The following is a 20,947-nucleotide window of genomic DNA, read 5'->3' as shown; positions in this document are numbered from 1 at the left end:
AAGCGCCGGAAGTAGCGTAAAGACGCGCGACGCGCTGTCAGTCACAGCCGGCGCGGTCGCCTGACTCGCTAGAAGCCGAGCAGGTGATTCCAGACCCCTCCGGCTCCGCCTTCCGGAGGGCACCATGGACGACAAGGGTAAGTTGGGGCGGCCAGAGCCGTGGATCCTCACAGGAGTCTCCCCAATCTCTCATCCCCAGGCAGAGATCGCCGTCCAAGCTCTGGCTGCTGGCTGGCTCTGTTTCTTCTAGTCAAGTAAATCTCCCTCCCTGGTCCCGTATCCGAGGGAGGGGCCCTGAGAGCATCCGCAGACCCCACTCCCATACACGATCTTGCAGAAACTTTAGACTTCGGATGGAGGCCGCAGGCCTTCGCGGTCCCCATGTCTTCAGATGTGAAATAGGTGCAAGAATCCTTGCCCCGATAGGTTTGTTACTAGAGTCAAAAAGCATCTTTGCCGTTCTCATCCATTGTGGTCATCAAGGTGTTTTATTAAGTTAAAAAAAAAAGTGCAAATGAATATAATACCGTGCATGAAGTAATGTGGGTGGAATCATTCGTATATATGCATGTGTACATGAGTGTGTGTGTGTGAATAGACATAGACTGTCCCGAGGGGTGCAGGACACATTGGTTAGGGAATGGCTTTGGAGTCCTCTCAGAACATACTGCCAGTAAGAGGAGCAAGAATGACTACATTATCTGAACCTTAGGGGTTAAATTTTGTGTACTGCACACTGATAGCTTTTTAAAATTAATTTACTTTTTTGTGTGTGTGTGCCAGGGATTGAACTCGGGACCTTGCACTTGCGAGGCAGGCGGCGGCATCACTGAGCTAAATCCCTGGCCCAAAATTAATTTACTTTTAAAACAGATCTTCACAAAGATGCTAAATTGCCCCAGCTGAGATCAGATTTGCAATCCTGCCTCAGCCTTCCAGAGGGGTAGGATTACAGCTGTGCACCACCAAACCCCACTGATAGCTTTTTAGAAATGAGATCTTGCAAACAGTAAAGTGGTTAAAGTCTATTTGCATCAACATTATCAGGAAACTAAATATCCTGAAAAAAGAGTATTTTTAAGTGATTTTGGTTCTGAAGATTAACAATCATTAAGAAGCTGTCCACACATCCTGCTAAATGATTGTGATGAATCACTTTTTTCTTCCTTCTTAGAGTTAATTGAATACTTTAAGACTCAGATGAAAGAGGATCCTGACATGGCCTCAGCAGTGGCTGCCATCCGTACTTTGCTGGAGTTCTTGAAGAGAGATAAAGGTAAAGGTCATCCTTGAACACTCTGGGCTTTAGGAAAGTCTTCCCATGATAAGAAAGGTAGAAAGTGAGAGACACATTTTGCCTGCATGAGTTGATGCAGCCTAAGCTCAGCTTCTGCCTCCGTTTCAAGCCTTTTATCTGGGACAAAGCCCTCACGTTATCATCCAAAGGTCCCTTCTGTAAATGGGATGTGCTTTGAATCAAGAGTGATCATCTGATATCTAATGTCAACTAACCATGGAGCTTCAGTTAAAATAGTTCCACTCTACAGATGTTTGTTGAGCTTCTACTTTGTCCCAGATTCTGTGCAGCTACAACAGAGGATGTTGCAGAATAAATCCAGATAGTAATATCATTTGTTGTGATCTCCTACTAATTCGGCCTCCTAAATGTAATCATCTGGGTATAGCATGTATAAGCGAAATAATAACGGCTTCTTTAATCTGGAGGGCTGGCCTACAGTCACACATTTCTAAGGTAGTCTCTCATGTCCTCCCACTCAACTTAAAACAATGCCCGAACACCTCAGGCTCCCCTGCACTGTCTAACAGACTCATCCACCTCTGCTACTTAGTTATCTTCCATGCTGTCCTCACCTGCCAGCCTCTTTGTGGTTTACTCTGAGCTTGTTCCCATCACGGGGCCTTTGCATTGTTACGGTCTGTGCCTGGCACCTTCTCCTCAGGTCTTTATGTGGCTGGGCCCTTATCAGGCTCAGTTTAAGTGGCCCTCACTCATTTCATGAGCCACACCTTCTTCATCGTTCTGCTGCTTTCTGTCATTATGATCTGTAATTCCCTTCCTTATTGGTTTGTGTGCTATTTATTTTCTACATTCTCCACTACAGCAGCATGTGGTCTCATTCACTGATGGACCCCATGCACCCAGAGCACTGTCTGGCTGCAGATGCACCCACTACTTAATTCACCGTATGAATGAATAAATGAATGAGTGAATCAATGATGGCAGACCCAGCAAGGGCCATGACCCTCAAATGAACACCACCTTCCTTACCTGATCGTTCCAGGGGAGACAATCCAGGGCCTGAGAGCGAATCTTACCAATGCCATAGAGACACTGTGCAGCGTGGACTCCTCAGTGGCGGTGTCCTCCGGCGGGGAGCTCTTCCTCCGCTTCATCAGCCTCACCTCCTTGGAGTACTCTGTAAGCCCCATGCCCCCTCACTTAGTAACCCACTCTTAGCTTCACCTCCATCCACTCTCATTCTGCTGTTTTCTTCCTAGGATTACTCCAAGTGTAAAAAGATCATGATTGAGCGGGGAGAGCTCTTTCTCAGGAGAATATCCCTGTCGAGAAATAAAATCGCCGATCTGTGCCATACATTCATCAAAGACGGGGCAGTAAGTAGACCTGTGCAGCACGGGTAGTCAGGAGCAAGGGCTCTGGAGTCAGACTGCTGGGGCTGAACTCCTAGCTCTGCTGTTATTGCTGGGTAACTGTGGGCAGCTTCCTTAGCCTCTATGTGCTGCAGTTTTCTCATCTGTGATGAGGGGAGCAACTGGGTTGTTGCTAGGGTTACATGAGATGGGAAACATAAGGGCTCAGTGCACTGTAAATGCAGACGGCATCATTATAGACACTTGTCATTGTAAACGGGCAGAGAGAAACACTGAGACAAGGCTGGGAATGAACAGAGGGTAGAGCACTTGTCCAGAAAGATGTCCTTCTAAAGAAGTATTTTTATGACTGGCTGTGTAATTAATTCAGTCCACACAGACCAGTGCTTGTCACTGGTCAACACCCAGCACCCTCTGAGCAATGGCTGCCGCTGGATGGAGATTTCCTTTGTAACTTCGTTCCTGATGCCCTTACAGTGGGTGGAGCTGCCAATAAGGACAGGCAGGAGCTTCGAGTTCAGCCAGGCTCCCAGCACAGGATGATAAAACTCTGATGATGTCTGTCCCAGTGCCAGCTCAGCCCTTGCTCACCATAAAAATACTTGCATCCTGACTCTTAACTCTTCTGTTTTATTGTCCCCCTCTGAGTACATTATTAAATACATGACAGAGCTAGGTGTGGTGACACACACCTATAATCCCACCACTCTGGGAGGCTGAGGCAGGAGGATCCCAAGTACCAGCTCAGCCTGGGCAATTTAGAAAGACCCCATTTCAGGGCCGGGGATTTAGCTCAGAGGTGCCACCACCTTCCTCCCAAGCGCAAGGTCCCGAGTTCCATCCCTAGTATCAAAAAAAAAAAAAAAAAGAAAGAAAGAAAAAAAGAAAGACCTCCCATCTCAGAATAAAAAAATAAAGGAGGGGCGGGGATTTAGCTCAATGGCACTGCACCTACCTCCCAAGTGCAAGGTCCTGAGTTCGATCCCCAGTACCGGAAAAAAAAATAACAATAATAATAATAAAAATTAAAAAGACAGGGGCATAGCTCTGCATGAAGGCTCTGGGTTCAATCTCCAGTACTGCCAAAAAAAAAAAAAAAAAAGGCAAACTTTTTCAGTTTGAAAATGGGCTTGAAACTCAGTGTCCTACTAAGGTCCCTTTATAATTCTGGTCAATTTGTGCAGAGGCACAGAGAGGCATGGAGTGCGGGGAACCTGAGTTGCAGGGCCGACAGTGCAGGGACCACCGGGCGCTGTTCCTGACCACGCTCTCGCTCTGCAGCGGATCTTGACTCACGCCTACTCCAGAGTGGTCCTGCGAGTCCTGGAAGCAGCCATGGCAGCCAAGAAGCGCTTCCACGTATATGTCACAGAGTCCCAGCCCGACCTGTCAGGGCAAGTACCTCCCATTCACTTCCCCAGCAGTGGTGCTGCAGAGCCCGAGGGGCAGGGCCCATTTTGCAGGGGGACAGGAACACACAGGAGTTAGATCAGAGGAGGGCAGGAGACTGTCGATGTCATCACCCACTGGGAGGTAGGACATTCACAGAAGAGAGTGAAAGCCAGTCTTTCTCCTTTTTTTCCTGAATTTATATCTTCCCCAGAGTCCCTAAGAATATAATTTTCTGGAAATTCATGCTCTTTTTTCCAGAGAGCCCCAGTTCTCTCCTTAGCCTAGAGCCTTTATGCATTCATATCAACTGAGTTTCAAGCCAACGTGTTTATTGCTATGTAAGTTAAGTGATGTGTCATGCATCACATGGGACTTTCTTGGCCTTTCTCTCATATTCTCAAAATGTCACCTTCAGTAAGAAAATGGCCAAAGCCCTGTGCCACCTCAACGTCCCTGTCACTGTGGTGCTGGATGCCGCTGTTGGGTAAGTGTGTGCCCTTGTGCCCTGGCCACGCCGGCCTGTCCTTTCCCAACCGGGGGCTGGCACTAAGGGGTGTTCAGGTTGCAGGACTGAGACCTGTCCTGACCGTGCCGTGGTGGTGCCGCCTCTTCGTTCCTAGTTGCCCTGACCAGCACAAGGTTACATGAGGCCTTAAGAGTGCACTGGAAGACGGGGTGTGGGTGCTAGCGGGCAGGGCCTGAGCCCCTGAGAGCCAGTGCTGATTAAGAGCAAGATGGCAGAGTCACACCCGTCAGAGTCAGCAGTGGGGTGCCCTGTGTCCCTTTAACTCCTGCAGGCTTGAATGAGTGGGGGTACATGCAGGACTGTCGCATGGGGTAGCCTGTATCACCGATAGGACTGTCCCATGCTGCCCAATGGGACAGTCATGCATGTACCACTGGTGGTTCAAAGCCACCCTGCAGCAAGATTACAAATTACAGCCCGGCCCTGAACACATCCAGGCCATGGGCTGTGGTCAGAGATCAGGCAGCTTCTCTCCTGACACCAAAGCCACGTGTCCTTGGGCCCTCTGTGTGTCTCACCAGAGAAAATAATGCTTGAGCCACTTGGAAAGAAAATACATAGTGAAGGAAGTTAGAAATGGATTTAAGACAAAACATTTTGAAAGCCAGGGATGGTGGTACACATCCATAATCCCAGCACTCAGGAGGCTGAGGCAGGAGGATCTCCAAATTCAAGGCAAGCCTGGGCTACACAGCAAGGCCCTGTCTCAACAAAAAAAGACAGCATTTTGAGCAGTTTTACTAACTGGTCATTTTAAAAGGTAAATTGTCTTTACCCTATTAGATTTTTTTTTTTTTCCTCTCAGTACTGGGGATTGAACCAGGGCCTTTCCACTGAGCTATATTCCCAGCCCCCTGCCCCCCTTTTTTTATTTTGAGAAGCTCTCTGGCCCAGGCTGGCCTTTTGAATTTGCAGTCTTCCTGCGTCAACCTTCCAGAATTCTGGGAGATTACATGTGTGCAAAACCACACTTGACAAGAAAGAGGTTTGTTTTTGTTTTGCTTTTTTTGGTTTTTTGTTACTGGAGATCAAACTCAGGACCTTGCGCTTGCAAGGCAGGCGCGGTGTCACTGAGCTACATCCCTGACAAGAAAGAGTTTTAAACTGAGTAACACTTGATTCCAACTTCTGATCACCTCAGGGCTTCAAAGCTTTATTTGTCTGGAAGTAGAACGGAAGCTCGAGCGTCCCACACTGGTTGGACGAGTGCTGTCACGTAGCTCTGGCTCCCTCACACATAAGTGTGGGCCCGCTCCAGGTTCCAACAGGAAGTGTTTGTCGGATTGTGAGGTCATGAGCAAAAGAAGATCTTTTTGTAACTTCTGAGCCTTCTTACCTAATCTCTGAGTCTCAGTTCTTCATTTTGTTTGCATTTCCCCAGCTACATCATGGAGAAAGCAGATCTGGTCATCGTGGGCGCGGAGGGTGTGGTGGAGAACGGAGGCATCATCAACAAGGTAGGGAAGCTCAAGGTTCTTGACAGCACTGCGCATCGTTTTCCCCCTCCTCATCGTCCTTTCCCCCGCCAAGCCACTGCACTGGCCGACAAACTCTTGTCAGATTTCCTTCTGTGGAGATTGATGTCTGATGAAGTCAGTGAGGTTCATATGTACACGATGGGTCTTAGCTGGAAATGGGATTTGGTTTTTGTTTTCATTTTAATTGAACATATTCAACTTCATTATATTTCATTACATTTTCTGTAAGTATTGCTTAACTTGGAAGAGTTTCATGAAAAAATATGTTTAATTATGGTTAAGATGGATACAACATAAAATTTGCCATTTTAAGTGGTTTTAGGCATACAGTTCAGTGGCAGTCAGTAAGCACATTCACACTGTCCTGCCAGTGCGACAGCTGTGTAGAAAACTTAACAGGCAGAAAGTCTGCATCCAGTGAACCCAAACTCGCCATTCTCTGCCCCTCAGTCCCTGTCACATCTGTTCTGCTCTGTGATTTTCCCTAGTCTGGGTACAGCTACCTCACATAAGTAGAACCATAGCCAGGCCTGGTGGTCCACACCTGCAGTCCCAGCGCTCTGGGAGGCTGAGGCCGGAGGATCACAAGTTTGAGGCCAGCCTGGGCAACTTAGCAAGACCCTGCCTGTCTCAGAATAAAAAGTAAAAGGGCCGGGGATGTAGCTCAGTGGCACCACACCTGCCCGGCAAGCGCAAGGTCCTGAGTTCAATCCCCAGTACTGCAAAAAATTAAATAAAATAAAAATTTAAAAAGTAAAAAAGGCTGGGGTGCAGCTCTGTAGTAGAGCCCATGCTTGCCTAGCATGTGCAAGGCCCTCAGTTAAATCCTTAGTACAGCAGCAAGTAAGTAGTCATAGCATGCTTAGCTGAGTCTGGCCTGTTTCCCCAGCATTCCAAGGCTTGTGCCCAGTGTCGGTATGCCAGTGCACCATTCCTTTCCCGCTGAACAGTGTCCACCGCACACTCTTAACTGCTCACTCCCCGGGGGACACTTGGGCTGTTCCCCCTTTGGCTCTTGAGAGCTCACCCTGCGGACGTCCATGAATGGGAATCTTAGTCCCTGGGACACGCGAACCACTATCTCCTGGTGGTTACGATCACATTTCCCTGCTAACCAGTGATCCTCAGCGTCTTTCCCTGCCTAGGGTGCCTACCAGCCCTTTGTGTATCTTTGGAGAAACACCTATTCTCTTCTTTTTCCAAAGGTCCCCTTTGATTCCAAAACCAGAATTACGTGTATTATGTTGATTCCTACACTGTCTGTTGCTTCTGCTTCAAATGTGCCTCAGGAGCTCACCCTTCTCCGGTTTCCCTGACCCCCAGATTGGAACCAACCAGATGGCTGTGTGTGCCAAGGCACAGAACAAGCCCTTCTACGTGGTTGCAGAAAGCTTCAAGTTTGTGCGGCTCTTCCCACTGAACCAGCAGGACGTTCCTGATAAGTTCAAGGCAAGTTCTACTCGGGCAGGGGTGCTTGAGTCCCTGCAAAACTGCAGCGCTCAGAATGTTCCAGAAAGTTCTTCACTTCCAGTTACCATTTTGTGCCACACGTGGGATAAGTTCCTCATCACGTGAGCAGCACCCTGTGGGACTGGGGGACGCAGGGAGGTCCCCGCTTTGTCACTGACTGGCTGGGCTCAGCTTCCAGGTCCACCACCACAAACCCTGTGACCTTGGCCCTGTGCTGTCACTGTGTCTGCTGAACTCGTTTCCTGAGCTGTACTGTGGGGTGGCATCGGACAGGAGGCCTCCGTCCATGGGGGGGGGGGGGCACAGTGCCTGGCACACAGCTCCCCATCCAGGTCTGGGGTCCACCCAGCACTCCCAGGGGCACTGGTTCAGGTGGCCCAGAGGCCACGTGCCATCCCCTTGGAAGCCGCCTTCCCCACCCTGTGGCCGGGGCCCTGCCGGGTGCAGAGCCGGCTGACACAGGCGCTTCTCTCCACAGTACAAGGCAGACACCCTGAAGTCCTCGCAGACCAGGCAGGACCTCAAGGAGGAGCACCCATGGGTGGACTACACCTCCCCTTCCTTAATCACCCTGCTGTTCACAGACCTGGGCGTGCTCACGCCCTCGGCTGTCAGCGATGAGCTCATCAAGCTGTACCTCTAGCACAGGCTCCCCACTGCCCACATCTGATGGCCACGTCTCCACTGTGAGCCTGGCCCAAACTCAGCTGGTTTATAATGCAAATTTGTGGACAAAGGATCTAAATCAAAAACCCTGGAGTGTCTTTTTTTATTCATGACTCAGTCCTATGTAAAATTTGTTCTAAACCCAAACCTAAATCTTAGTCTCCACGAACTTGCAGTCAAGTCGGTTTCCAGGAACCCGTTATAGCCACCTTAGCAACAAAAGCCAGCACCGCCTTCCACCCTGTCTCATGCACCTGATTGGCCGAATGCGTCCACGGAAGCGACGCAGGCTGCAGATGGCTGTCCCTCTGCCGCAGTGACCAACAGCTGGCCAGGACACTACACACGGTGCCCCATAAGGAAGGCAGGAGACTCACGGGACTTGCAGCAGGGTCAAGCCAGGCAGTGCCAGCTGTGAGGAAGAGGCCTGCAGGAGCACTCACGGAGACGCCTCCCTTCCGGAGTATTTGCAAAACCTAAATTCTGTATCTGAAAAAGATGGGATTTTTCCTTTAACCACGTTTGGGTTCTGAACAGTTTTAAAATCAGAGTTGGGGAAAAAAAAAAAAATCAGAGTTGGGAATGAACCGAACATCTTTACAATTTTGATACAGTGTAGCCTTGATACTGCCAGCTCATTCCACGCCTTGGACTTTGGCCTTGGTGAAAACGCTGCCCCTATGGCTCTGCACCCAGTGCGGTCGACAGGGAGCTGCGTGGTGCCTCCCACAGAAGGCTGAGCAACACCGCCACCTGCTTCTCAGGATGTCTGGTGGCTTCCTGTTTCTCAGGGACTTGCCAATCAACAGCACTGGGGACTGTTCTCAAAAGGAAAGCCTGCAGTTCGCCACTTGGCAGGCGCTGTGTGGGGGTCAAGGGTCAGATGAAGCGGGGACAGGGACCTGAGTCAAGTATACGTCGACATCTTTGTGTTAAAAATCAGTGTAACAAAGGACCCGAGTTCGATCCCCGGTACCAAAAAAAAAAAAAAAAAAATCAGTATAACATAATCTCAGGAGAAAAGTGCTCTTTAATTATAGGTGACCATCAAAACAAATAGCAACATCTTTTATTTACACCAAAGTCACTTTACATTTTCCCCATTAGACATCAAGTCTGGGACACTTGGTAAAGGGCTCCACAGTGAAGCCCGCTCAAAGCCCCATCTGCAGAGACTGCTGCTCTCCTCTGCCGTCTCCAAAGCTAGGCACACGGTGCAGTTCCCACTGCACGTCAGCTGAGGCACTCAGTCAGCAGCCATCCTCTGGCTCCCTGAGCCCTGGGTCTGCTGTCCTGGCTACTCTTTTGCCGCTTGTCAGCAACCCCTTCTCAAATTCATCTTCCGTAATTTTGCCTTTTTTAAGCTTTTTCAAGAGTCTTGTGTCATTAAGAAGTTCCTCCATGTCCTCGTCTTCGATGTCGGATCCCTGCATGCAGAAGAGGCATCCGATACTGAATCTCGGTCCCAGTGTGCGCCGCCCCCACCCGGTAACCCACACAGTGCAAAAACTTGCAGCCCTGCCAGCTCCCACTCTTAAGATTCTACTACAGGAATGTTTGCTCTGTTTTTTTGGTTTTTGGGGTTTGTTTTTTTTTAAGACACTCTAGCTATGTAGCCCAGGCTGGCCTTGAACTCACAGTGATCCTCTTGCCTCAGCCTCCCGAGTGCTGGGATCACATAGGCATGTGCCACACACCCAGCTTGTTCTGAATTTAAGCAATAAGGAAAACTGCAAAGTTTACCTCTTCCCTTTTCCTTTTCTCATTCATTTTCTTCTTCCTTTCCTTTTTGGCTTTCTGCTTTGACCAGGCTTTATTTTTTATGAATTTCCTTCTCCCTTCATTTTCCGTCTTCTCTTTTCTTTGCTGCTCCAGTAGTTTCTGCCTCTGCTTCTCCCTGACTTTGTCTTTAAATGGAATCGTGTCTGTGTTAACATCTACAGGTACAAAATCTGGAAACTGCTTGCCTTTCAGCTCTGGCATCCTAGGCATCCGCAGCAGGGCAAAACCTCGAGCAAGACTGGCAAAATCAAGATCTGATGAAACCAAAATAGCAGAGTTAGCACAGCCAGAAGACAGTTTCAGGAGTCAGTAATGGAAGATTTTTCAAAATAGAATCTTTACTAACTTCATGGATTCCTTTTAAGAGTAAAGTTAATTCAAAAAAAAAAAAAGTAAAGTTAATTCCATTTGTACAAAATAAAAAGGCACACTCAGCAGCCAGTGGCCAGTTTATTCTGGAAGTACATAAACTTTTTTTTTTGGTACCAGGGATCAAACTCAGGAGCTTGTGCTTGCAAGGCAGGCGCAGGAACCACTGAGCTAAATCCCCAGCCCTGGTTTATTCTGTCTACCCAAAGCCTGGGAAGATGTCCTCTTAAAACATTTAAAAAACATCAATCAAGGCCTGGGATGTAGCTCAGTGGCACAGCGCCTGCCTAGCAAGTGTGAGGCCCTGAGTTCAATTCCTGGCCACAAAAACCCCCGTAATCAAAGCTAACGTGTGGCGCACATTTTACTATGATGAAGCAGTTTCACACCTTCAACGCCACCAGGTAGAGGGAATGACTGGGAGGCAAACTCCGACTCACCCTTCAGCCTGAAGATGAGGTTGCACTCGTGCTTGGCGTAGGCCTGGACGTGGGACACGAAGGCCCTCATGCCCTTCTCAAACACGGCTCTGTCGGCCAGGGCCATGGCCTGGAGCTTCGGCAGAAGGTTTGCCACGTTCCCCTGGCGCCGTGTCTCCTGCAGCGGGCACTGCACACGGCACTCACTTGCCACCTTCCCTGGCCCCGCACCACACCCCCAGCGCTGACTGCATGCCCGGCACCCAGAAAACCACGGCATAACAAAGCCTAAGTCCAACCCTAGCATTTTCCTTAGCGGGAAAAGTGTTTTAAATAAAATTAGAAAATGCAATTTCTCGTATGACCCTCAACCTGGGCCCTGCAGTGGCTGCCGGTGGGGCTGTGCACCCTGTTGAGCTGCTCCCCACACTGGAGAAGGGGTGTCTGGTATGGACAGAGGAGCGCTTACCTTTTGGTTGATGTCCAGAAAGCTGACGTAGGCCTCCTCCATGGGCAGCAGGAACACCAGGGCACTGCCACCATGGCCAAAGCGGGCCGTGCGGCCACAGCGATGTACGAAGGCACTGTGGGGACACAGGTGGGGGCCAGTGGACCCGGGAGAAGGTGAGCAGTGCCCCACGGGACTCTGCCCCCAGAGAACGGGACAGCTGGCAACTGACAGGCACTGCAGACAGACAGGACCCTGTGAGAGATGTTTATTTCCAACTCAAAGCCATACTTAAGTGAAATCTGTATCTTTCTCTGTGATCAGACAAGAAGGACAAGGTTGGAGCAAAAAATGTGGGAAGCAATGAAAAGTATAAATAGCTGAGTGTAGTGCCTCATGGCTACAATGCCAGCACTCAGGAGGCTGAGCCAGGAGGACTGCCATGAGTTCAAGGTCAGCCTGGGCTACATAGTGAGACCCTGTCTCAAAAAACAAAAAAAGAACAAAAATAAAAAGTATAAAGAAAATAAAAAGGCGGGGCATGGTGGTACACACCTATAATCCCAGCACTTGGGAGGCTGAGGCAGGATGATTTTGGGGAGTTCGAGGCCAGCCTGAACTCCACAGCAAGACCCTGTCTCAAAAAAAATAAAAGTAGGGTCAGGGATTTAGCTCAGTGGTTTCACTGCCTGCTGCACAAGCGCAAGGACCCGAGTTTGATCCCCGGTACCAAAAAAAAAGTAATCTCAGCAGTGGCGGTGCTTATCCTGGGGGGGGGGGCCCACACGCACACTTCCGTACGTTTGGAAGTATATCAGGAATATGGGCTCACTTTGGGGAACACCACTGCCATTTCCACACCCGGGATTTTGCTTCTTTTCATTTAAGCATCCACCTACTGTCCATCTCTGCAAGAACTTTCAGAATCTGAAAGCAGCTTTACTTGCTGAAATATGACGCTGCCATTGACACACCCACCCCAGGGTGTTTGCCCACTCCCTACTTTTGCTGTGGACAATGATGATGCTCTGGACATTCCCAGTGCCCGCTCTCCTAGACAGACAGCCGCTCCTATGGCACCTACCTCGCGCTGCTGGGAGGGTCGTACTGCAGAACCCAGTTCACTTCGGGAATGTCGATGCCCCGGGCCATCACGTCTGTGCACACCAAGATCCCACTGCAAGAGGAGAGCGTGCACGCGCTGAGGAGGAGGAGACCAGCTCCATGGCCCTCTAGGTTCCTGCCTCAATGAGGTTCAGTTTCCGAAACAATCTGACTGATGGCAATATTTCCATTTTTGTATTGTCCCCAAGAATCTCCAGGTCTTTAACAAGTTCCCAATATAAACAGGCAGTGGAGGAGACAGTGAAAGATTGTTTTTACATTCATGTTTCCACTGGAAAACCAAAACTGAACAGTGGCAGGCCTGGCCCTCAGCAGCTACCTCAGGGGATGGGTGGCACATTCGCTCTGTGAGGAGCACCAGCTGGCTATGTCACTGGGCCCTCCAGGGCTTTTGTGTGACTGCACCATGACTGATAGAAAAGGATTATTTACACAAACAAAACCAAACTGTGGGGCCAGGGATTTAGCTCAGTGCTTCTGGTGCCTGCCTCACAAGCGCAAGGTCCCGAGTTCAATCCCTGGTACAAAAAAATAAAAAAATAAAAAGAAATAAAATAAAACCAAACTGTGGTCACCAGGACCCCCAGTTCCCTGCCGCATGGTCACCACCCTGACCGCCTACAAGTGGTTTCGTCCAGGGGACAAACTGACCAACACCCCTGCTGGCCAAGCCCAAGAGGGTGGGAGTGCGAGGGAACCACGTCCCTCCTGTCCTCACAGGGCCTACAGTTGGGCAGGGACAGAAGTGGCCTCAGCCAAGCACACAGGGCATCAGGGCAGGAATGGGAGCTTTGCTCCCACAGAGAACATTCGGAAATGGCACAAGGCGGAAGAGGCTCCGGGTGGGGACAGGCGCTTGTGGGCACCAGGAAAGGTGCGGCACTGGAGCCTGACCACCGCCCGCGAGTCCGCCTCACCTCTGCAGGGTGCGGAAGTCCATGAAGATCTTGTTGCGCTTGTACTTCATCTTCCCGTGAATGCACATGATCTTCACTCCCTTCACCAGGGTCTCCAGGGCCTTCCCGTAGTATTCCACACAGGCACAAGTGCTGGGAGGGGGACAGGGGCTCAGTCCTGCAGCTGGGGAAGGCAGCGGCCAGCGATACATGCAGGCGAGTGGACCAATGGCAGAGCCTCTTGGGAGGACAAGGGGCGGAATGGCCTCAAAGGCATCCACAACTGAGCTCCGGGTCGGGGCCAATCTTTCCTTTAAACATGAGTCAAAACCCCAGGAAGTAGCCCATTCCCTAAAGATGTTCAAGTAAAGGGCCAGGTGTAGGGGGGCCAGCCTGTAATCCCAGCATGGGGATCCCTGTGACTTCAAGGCCAGCCTGGGCTACACAGCGAGACCCTGTCTCAAAAAACCAGAAAGATCTCAAAAATATTCCTGCTTTCCTCGCAGAGAACCACTCCTTTCCTCAATTAGCAGGATTCCCAAGGGCTCAGGAATCACCCAGCTGACCAAGCGGATCCTCTCTCACCCTGGGGTGACTGCTGAAGACACAAGGGGGCTGTAGCAGTCACCTCAAAAGGACTGCTCTACAGAGATGGCTCTGGAATGCTGCTAAAGCTTTCTGCCCGGGTTGGGGCGCTCTGCTTTAAGTATCTGAGCAGTTTACCGCAAAACCTGTTCCTAAAACTTAAGTGGGAAGAGCCCACATCCTTTTACAGCTGAAGGAAGTAAACCTCACCAAGAGGGAATGCGAGCAAGCGGCAAACCTACGAGCCAGGCCCAGCTCCTCCAGAGTTCTTCCCACCACACAGGCCCCCAACTCCTTTTTAAATACCTCTCGCTGGGCCAGGAGACCATTACTCTTCGCTGATTTCCATGAGGCTCACGAGCGTACATTAAGGTGGTGCTTTACACACTAAGGGCTGCAACCCTTACTTCTTTTTCTAAGTACATGTTTGCAGTACATAATGACAATATTCACTGACAACCAAAAGCAGCCTGGAGGGCTTGGAAATCAACTTAGTGGTCTCAGCCAGCATTTTAACAGGTAAACAGAATAGAAAACGTAAGACTGCATCCCACCTAGCAGTGTGCAGTTCTGTGACCTTTGTGTTCTCAGTGTGTCCGCACGCATGTGTATACCTAGTTTTCTTCCTGGGATCAGGGTCCATACCACTAACACTCTTTTTTCTTTTTTGGTACCAGGGATCAAAGACTAACACTCTTTATTGGTAGAGTGATGGATGGAAAAGACACAATTTTTTGACACTGTCAAAACTGAACACAGCTCTGTTTGAAGGAGAGGGGGAACAAGCCAGCCCAAAGAATGTGCACGGTGCTCCTGGCTGGCTTTGTGACCACAGGAAACGCCCCGGGGCCTACTGGGTGCTGCTCAACCACTTCCTTCAGCGAAGTCCGAGAGGGCAGAGCAGCTCCAGAGAGCCTTCACCTTCTGATCAAAAAGGCAGACAGTGCTCCCCACGCCCCCATCGCTGCCTTCAGAGCAGACATGCCCGCCTGGTTCTCCACAAGAAAAGCAGGAATATTTTTTAGAACTTTTTGGGTTTTTGTTTTTTGGTACCAGGGATCGAACTCAGGACCTTGTGCATGCGAGGCAGGCAGCGGAACCACTGAGCTACATCCCCGGCCCACTTTTTGGTTTTTTGAGACAGGGTCTCGCCATGTAGCCCTTGGCACCTGGGTAATGAAACAGCACCCAGGAGAGGCCAGGGCTGCTGCAGAAGCACTAACGCTGAGAGCTGGGACAGAGGCGGGGTCAGACGTGCGGGCCTTGGGACTTCTCTACAGCAGAAACCCAAGCCCTCCCCTCGGCGCCACAGCAGTTGGCAGCCTGAGGCCCATCCTGCCTGGGACTGAGACCCCAGGGCTGCAACCCCGGTACACTGTGGGTGGGGGGTGAGTCCCAGCCCCCCCTAACTAAAGCCCAGAGGGGTTACCTGAAAAAGACCAGGTGTTTCTCCTGCTTGTGATTCCGAAGAAAATGTACCAGCTGATTGAACTTCTCATCTGCCTTACATACCTACAACCAAAAAAGGAATTTTTAAAAATCAATAATCCCCATAGCTATTTTCAATTTAGTGCTCGGGTACAGGTCAGAAACACAGCACTGGCCCACACGTCTCCTGCATGGTCTGCCAAGCCATGCCCCGGTGACAACGGTGCCATCTGACGCCCCGGGCCCCTGGGTGCCAACCGCACACACCCACACACACGATACAAATGTCTGGTCTGCTGGGTGGATTCAGAGATGCTGTCCTGAGACACTGCTCATCTGTCATTCAGATCACTCATCCTGGCTCTGTCCCTCAACACATCTCCATTGTGTCACCAGGTCGTATGGTACAGATCTACCCTCCCAGTGGCCCCCAAGCGGACCCCGAGAACACTGGCCATCGAGGTGCCCACCATGTAGTAGTTGTGAAGCCTCGAGGGTGTCTTCTGGGTGCTGCTGGCTGCCACGCCCTTCTCCTTCACCGAGATACGCACCGGGTTTCGGAGCCCGGCGCGCACCAGGTTCTCCACCTCCTGCGTCTGTGTGGCCGAGAAAAGGCCCGTTCTCCTCTGCTTCGGCAGAAACTCCAGGATGGTGTTGATGCTGAGAGAAGACAGCATGCACTTCATCCCGTGCCTACCAGCAGTCAACAGACGTGCTAAATGGATATTTTAAAAGATTGGAAGTGCCAGGTGTGGTGGTGTATGCCTGTAATCCCAGCACTCGGGAGGCTGAGGCAGAAGGACTGCTTCAAGTTCCGTTCTAGGCCAGCCTGAACAACTGAGCAAGACCCTGTCTCAGAAAAAAAAAAAAAAAACTGGAAGAGAAGCCAAAAAAATAGTTATAGTTGATGGTACTGGAAGTAAAATTATAGGCAACTTGTTTTTTCTTTACACTCTCACTTTTCCCAGGCATTTCCAATATAAGCAAACAAGCATAATGGGTGTGAACATAAGAGACTTTGTGAGACTAAAACCCACTGTCCCATAGACTTTATGTGAGTCAATTATATATCCTCTAAAACTGCTGTTTACTAAACAACAAAAACTTGAAGGAAAGCACATTTTAAGAAGATCAAAGAGGGCTCAGTGGTTCTGCCACCTGTCTCACAAGCACAAGCTCCCAAGTTCGATCCCCAGTACCAAAAAAACCCAAAAAAACAAACAAACTAAAAAGAAAATCCAAGATAGAATTGAAAGGAAATGATGACAGAATGTGAAGGCCTGAGCTACCTAATGATCTGAAATTCCAGTAGTCCTGAAGCAATAACGGACTTCATTTTGCTTTTTCTACCAGCACCACCCACCTGCCCGCCTGCCACCAGTGGAACCCAAAATCCAGTACCTGGCCTCAAATCCCATGTCCAGAAGTCTGTCTGCCTCGTCCAGCACCAGGACGTCCAGGGTCCGCACACAGCTGGCCAGGGCCAAGCCCTCCGCCTCCCTTCGGAACATGTCCTCCAGGCGGCCTGGGGTGGCCACTATGATGTTCCCTCTGGGAAGAAAGGTAACGCCTGCCGCTCCTCTGAAACTTGGAAATACTGGTGATTTCCCAAACCAAGTTTCACAGCCCTCAAAAGCCATCTGATCCCAGTGAGGAGAAGGAAGGCCAAGAGGGCCCTGGGACAGATCTGGGTTTCCGAGCCAGAAGAGGAGCTGCAAGTGTGCACCAGGCCTCAGGAGGAGCCCGCAGAGCACCCCATAGGCCGGCCTGGGGGAAGAGCCCTGAGACGGGCCCTGAGAGGCATCTTCAGTCATGGGTCTGCCATGGACGCCTCTAGGGTGCGGGCCCACAGCAAGGCCAGCAAGGAGCCAGAGGAAGCAAGCTCACCCTTGTCGCTTGAACCTCTCCACATCTTCTCCAGGGTTCCTGCCTCCGATCCAAAGGATCTGGCTAAAACAGGAAGCACACTCTGAGCAAGTCAGGTGGGACAATGGCCCGGGGCAGACAGGGACCAGCATCCAACTCACCTGAACTGCGGGAAGGGCTTCGTGAAATGCGACAGGACCTCATCGATCTGAATGGCCAGCTCTCGAGTGGGGGTGATGATTATGGCACCCACCTAGCCACCGGGAAGGGGTGTGGTCAGTGGGCAGTGGAGACCCTCAAACATGCACCCTCGGCTCCTGGAGGACCAGTGCCCAGGGAAAGTGCACCTCCTGGGCTTTCACAGAGGACAGGTCACAGCATGTATTGGCTGCCTTGAATTCCAGTCACTTGTCATTACGCACCTGTGAGCACAGAATGAGTGAACACGGAACCGCCCAGCTCCTACGGGAAGCTCGGGGTCAGGTGCCCGCAAGTATCTGGGTCCATCTGCATCCATCAGTCAATGCCTTCGTTTATGGAGGTTTGGCTTAAAGGCATCTTAGTTACTGTTTACCACTGATTGTGACCACCAAACTCACCACCAACAGCTCTATGACTCTCGACTGAAAGGAGCTTATCTAATGCTTTCAGGACGAGAAACATGAAGGGGCCATTTCGACAGCGAAATCACCAAGAAAAAGCCCAGAAATCTAAAAACCCGGGCACTAAGCAGACCATGAGAAGGACACACACTTACAATACAGGAGGGGAAACAGGAGGAGCTCTGGAAGGTCCCTGGCTGACCAGAGGCAAATGCGAAAAGTCAGAATCCACAAATAATGAGAACCGACTGTACTTTACTTTCCCAGTTTGAGCGGCTCCTTCCCGAGCCGTGAACCCTCTGGTGACCAAGTGACGTTAAACCACGTTCACGCCCTCACCTGACTCTTCTTTAGCTTCTCTTCCCTTCTCAGAAGGATTTCCAGGATGGGGATCACAAAGGCGAGGGTTTTGCCACTACCTGTGACCTGCAAAGGCGAAAGAGAAGGTACCATCTGCTCCCCCATGCCAGTTCACTGGAAGGGACTGTGGGGACAGGCTGAGGCACGAGGCACTCACCGCTTCCGCAGCGACATCTTTGTTCTTCATGAACAGCGGGATGGTTGCAGACTGTGGAGAGATCGAACAGCACAGGTTAAAGAACACCATGAATTCTCGGTGACACCGAGCCCTTGGGACACAGCGAGTAGCTGCTGGAACCTAGAGTAACCAAGGCATCCAGCACTCCGATTTAAGGTGTCTTCCAGCTCTGACTCAAATACACCCTCTGGGTTTACACCCCATGTAGGGCCTCCAGGTCTTACACGAAGACGGGCCCTTAGGCTTGGGCAGGAGGTCACCCCTCCAGGACTCTGCTCCTGGTCCCAGAGCCTTCCTCACCCAGTCTCAGCACACACTGTACCAGTCCCAATGCTCTTTGAGGTGGAGCTTAGTGGGTGACTTCTGTCTCCTCTCCCCCCAAGAAAAGCTTTGCAACCCCTGAAGATATCTCTCCTGACCAAAATCCAGGATGAGTCGGCACCCTGGTAATCAGCACAATCCTATGATCCCAGGACTCAGGAGGCTGAGGCAGGAGCCTCACAAATTTGAGGCCAGCCTGAGCTACACAGAAAGACCCTATCTCAACTCAATAAAACCAAGCCCAGGTGAAACAGTGACTGACCTCTGCTGGATAGATTTTAGGGACACTGAAAAATATCCTACAATCCCCAAGATAGCCTCACAACAAAGAATTTTCTGCCCCAAATGTCAACAGTACCCAGGCTGAGAGCCCCTCTCTAGACACTATTGTCCAATAGAAATATGTGAGTCACATCCGTACTTAATAAACTTTATAGTAAGAGCTGGCTCGGTGGTGCAAGGCTGTAATCCCAACACTTGGGAGGCTGAGGCAGGAGGATTGCCCCAAATTCAAACCCAGCCTGGGCTACATAGTGAAACCTTGTCTCAAAAAACAAAAACATGGGCTGGGGATTTAGCTCAGTGGTTCCGATGGCTGCCTCGCAAGCACAAGGTCAGTCCCGAGTTCGATCCCCGATACTAAGAAAAACCAAAAACAAAGGGTATAGTAGGGTATAAAGAAAAAGAAAGAAGTGAAAAAAATTGCAATAATATATTTTATTTAACACAAAATATCTAAAATATTGCCACTTCAATAGATATTTTCCTCTTGTTTTTTGGCTTTGGTTTTATTTTTGAGACCAGGTTTCACTATGTAGCCCAGGCTGTCCTCAAACTAGCTACATAGCCCAAGCTGGCCTTGAATTTAGTCCTCCTGCCTCGGCCTCCTGAGTGCTAGACTGTAGACATTCACCACAGTATATAGCTTTTCCCATTCCTTTCTACAGTAGTAAGTCTTCAAAATGCAGAGGGTCTCATCTGGACGTGTAGTTGCAAGGGGCGTGGCCGGGCCACTGCAGACACTGAGCTCTGACGAAGGCGACCGGGTGCTGGCGGCACCACACTCTCAAAGCCTGGCGTGGCACACAGCCTCCCCGTTTCATCTCCAGCCCTGCTTGCTCCCCCTTCCTGCTCTCCTGGGGACCTCAGGGACATGGCAAACTCAGCATTCTGGAACAGAACTCTTAAACTAAACCAAAACAAACAGCCCTTATCTTAGTAGATGGCACCCCACTAAGAACAAACCCCCAGTCCCCTAGATCCCCCTTTCCTAACCCCTCAAGTGGCCCTCATAACCCTGGAGCCGCCCTGCATGTGTTGTCTCCCCACCACTCCCGCCCACCTCTCGCGACAATCATGGGCCCCTTGCTCCTCTTACCCCTCCACAGTCCGTCCTCCACGAAGCAGTCACAGCCAAACCCAAGCCCCTGCAGGACGCAGGACCCAGTCCCGGCTCTGCCCAGCTGATGCACCACTCAGGCTGCTCTGCCACAAGTCCTTCGGGCGCCGAGCTCATCTCCAGCCAGCCCCAGGGCACAGCGTGGGCACTTCTCTCTGCTGGAGCAGTCACCCCCCCACCCACCCCAGAGCCACCCCTTCCGGATCACCGAGGCCTCCGTCCAGTGACACCGATGGAGGAGCTCCTGGGCCCGCTCCTCCCCACTTCTACATCAGTCTCCCAGTTCCTTCCTCGCTCGGCACCCGTGGAAACCTCATTCCTTCCTTCTCTACGGTGGCTCCTGCTCTAGAAACGAAGGCCCAGGCCTAGGTACCAAGACTGAAAAGTCCCCGGAGTCTAGAATACTTGATATACATAGGTCCCCAATAAACGCTTCTTCAATAACTGGGGCCAGGACGCCTCGCTTTTCCAACTTCACAGTGAACATTTCTTGAGCTTCCACAACATGCCTAACTTTCTGAGGCAAGCCATGCTATTTTCATCATTTCACAGAGACGGAGAATAAAGCCCGGAGAGGTTAAGTCTTTGCAGTCTCACAGCGGGGAGGCCCGGGATCCGAACCAGGACCCGAGGCCCCAGCAGCCCCGGAGGGCGCGGGGAGCGTCGGGCAGGACCCCGGCGCAGGCGCACAGCCGCGGGTCTGCTCTAGCGGCTGACCATTGGCCAGCTCGCAAAAGCCCGGCGGGGTGAGAACCTGGGGCTTGGCGTCTGGTTCGGTCACCCACGAAAAAGTAGGTGCTCGCCCGCTCCCGGCCTCACTTCCCGATCTGGCCCCGGGTCAGATACCTGCACCGGCGTCGTATACCGGAACCCCAGCTCCCGCAGGGCACCCAGCACCTGCGGGTGCAGCGGCACCGGCAGTGACTCCCAGGAACCCTCGGTCACGAGCTCCATGGCGCTCTACGCAGCCGCCCGAAACGCCGACCGTGGGCTCCAGCGACAC

The 20,947-nt window shown here is 51.0% G+C and overlaps 2 protein-coding genes across 8 annotated transcripts; one reads left to right on the top strand and one right to left on the bottom strand.

Moving 5' to 3' along the window:
- Positions 1-13: 13 nt before the first annotated feature.
- Eif2b1 (eukaryotic translation initiation factor 2B subunit alpha) lies at positions 14-13,361 on the top strand. The gene is made up of 9 exons (XM_013071837.3): positions 14-137; positions 1,175-1,276; positions 2,304-2,440; positions 2,521-2,637; positions 3,916-4,028; positions 4,442-4,510; positions 5,934-6,009; positions 7,354-7,479; positions 7,979-13,361. The coding sequence occupies exons 1-9, from the start codon at positions 125-127 to the stop codon at positions 8,141-8,143; spliced, it is 918 nt and encodes a 305-aa protein (XP_012927291.1). The 5' UTR covers positions 14-124; the 3' UTR covers positions 8,144-13,361.
- Positions 9,177-20,947, bottom strand: Ddx55 (DEAD-box helicase 55). 7 transcript variants are annotated; one of them, XM_021257618.2, is made up of 14 exons: positions 20,791-20,947; positions 18,204-18,254; positions 18,026-18,112; positions 17,246-17,337; positions 17,106-17,168; positions 16,620-16,769; positions 15,689-15,878; positions 15,220-15,302; positions 13,227-13,389; positions 12,269-12,361; positions 11,206-11,439; positions 10,758-10,926; positions 9,910-10,202; positions 9,177-9,593 (listed from the first exon to the last, which is right to left on the bottom strand). In XM_021257618.2, exons 1-14 carry the CDS (start codon positions 20,896-20,898, stop codon positions 9,417-9,419), a joined length of 1,953 nt encoding a protein of 650 aa, XP_021113277.1. In that variant the 5' UTR covers positions 20,899-20,947; the 3' UTR covers positions 9,177-9,416. The 7 variants fall into 7 exon arrangements, 6 of the variants coding, with proteins under 6 accessions (XP_021113277.1, XP_004844013.1, XP_004844015.2 ...); XM_004843956.4 differs by having other exon boundaries at positions 11,206-11,320; positions 13,227-13,358; positions 20,791-20,945; XM_004843958.4 differs by having other exon boundaries at positions 11,206-11,320; positions 13,227-13,358; positions 19,924-20,896.

Source organism: Heterocephalus glaber, unplaced genomic scaffold (genome assembly GCF_053883595.1).
Source record: "Heterocephalus glaber isolate CG9 unplaced genomic scaffold, H.glaber_assembly_v1.0 deba00001687, whole genome shotgun sequence".
Taxonomy (NCBI): Eukaryota; Metazoa; Chordata; class Mammalia; order Rodentia; family Bathyergidae; genus Heterocephalus; species Heterocephalus glaber.
This window is presented reverse-complemented; position numbering and strand designations above follow the sequence as displayed.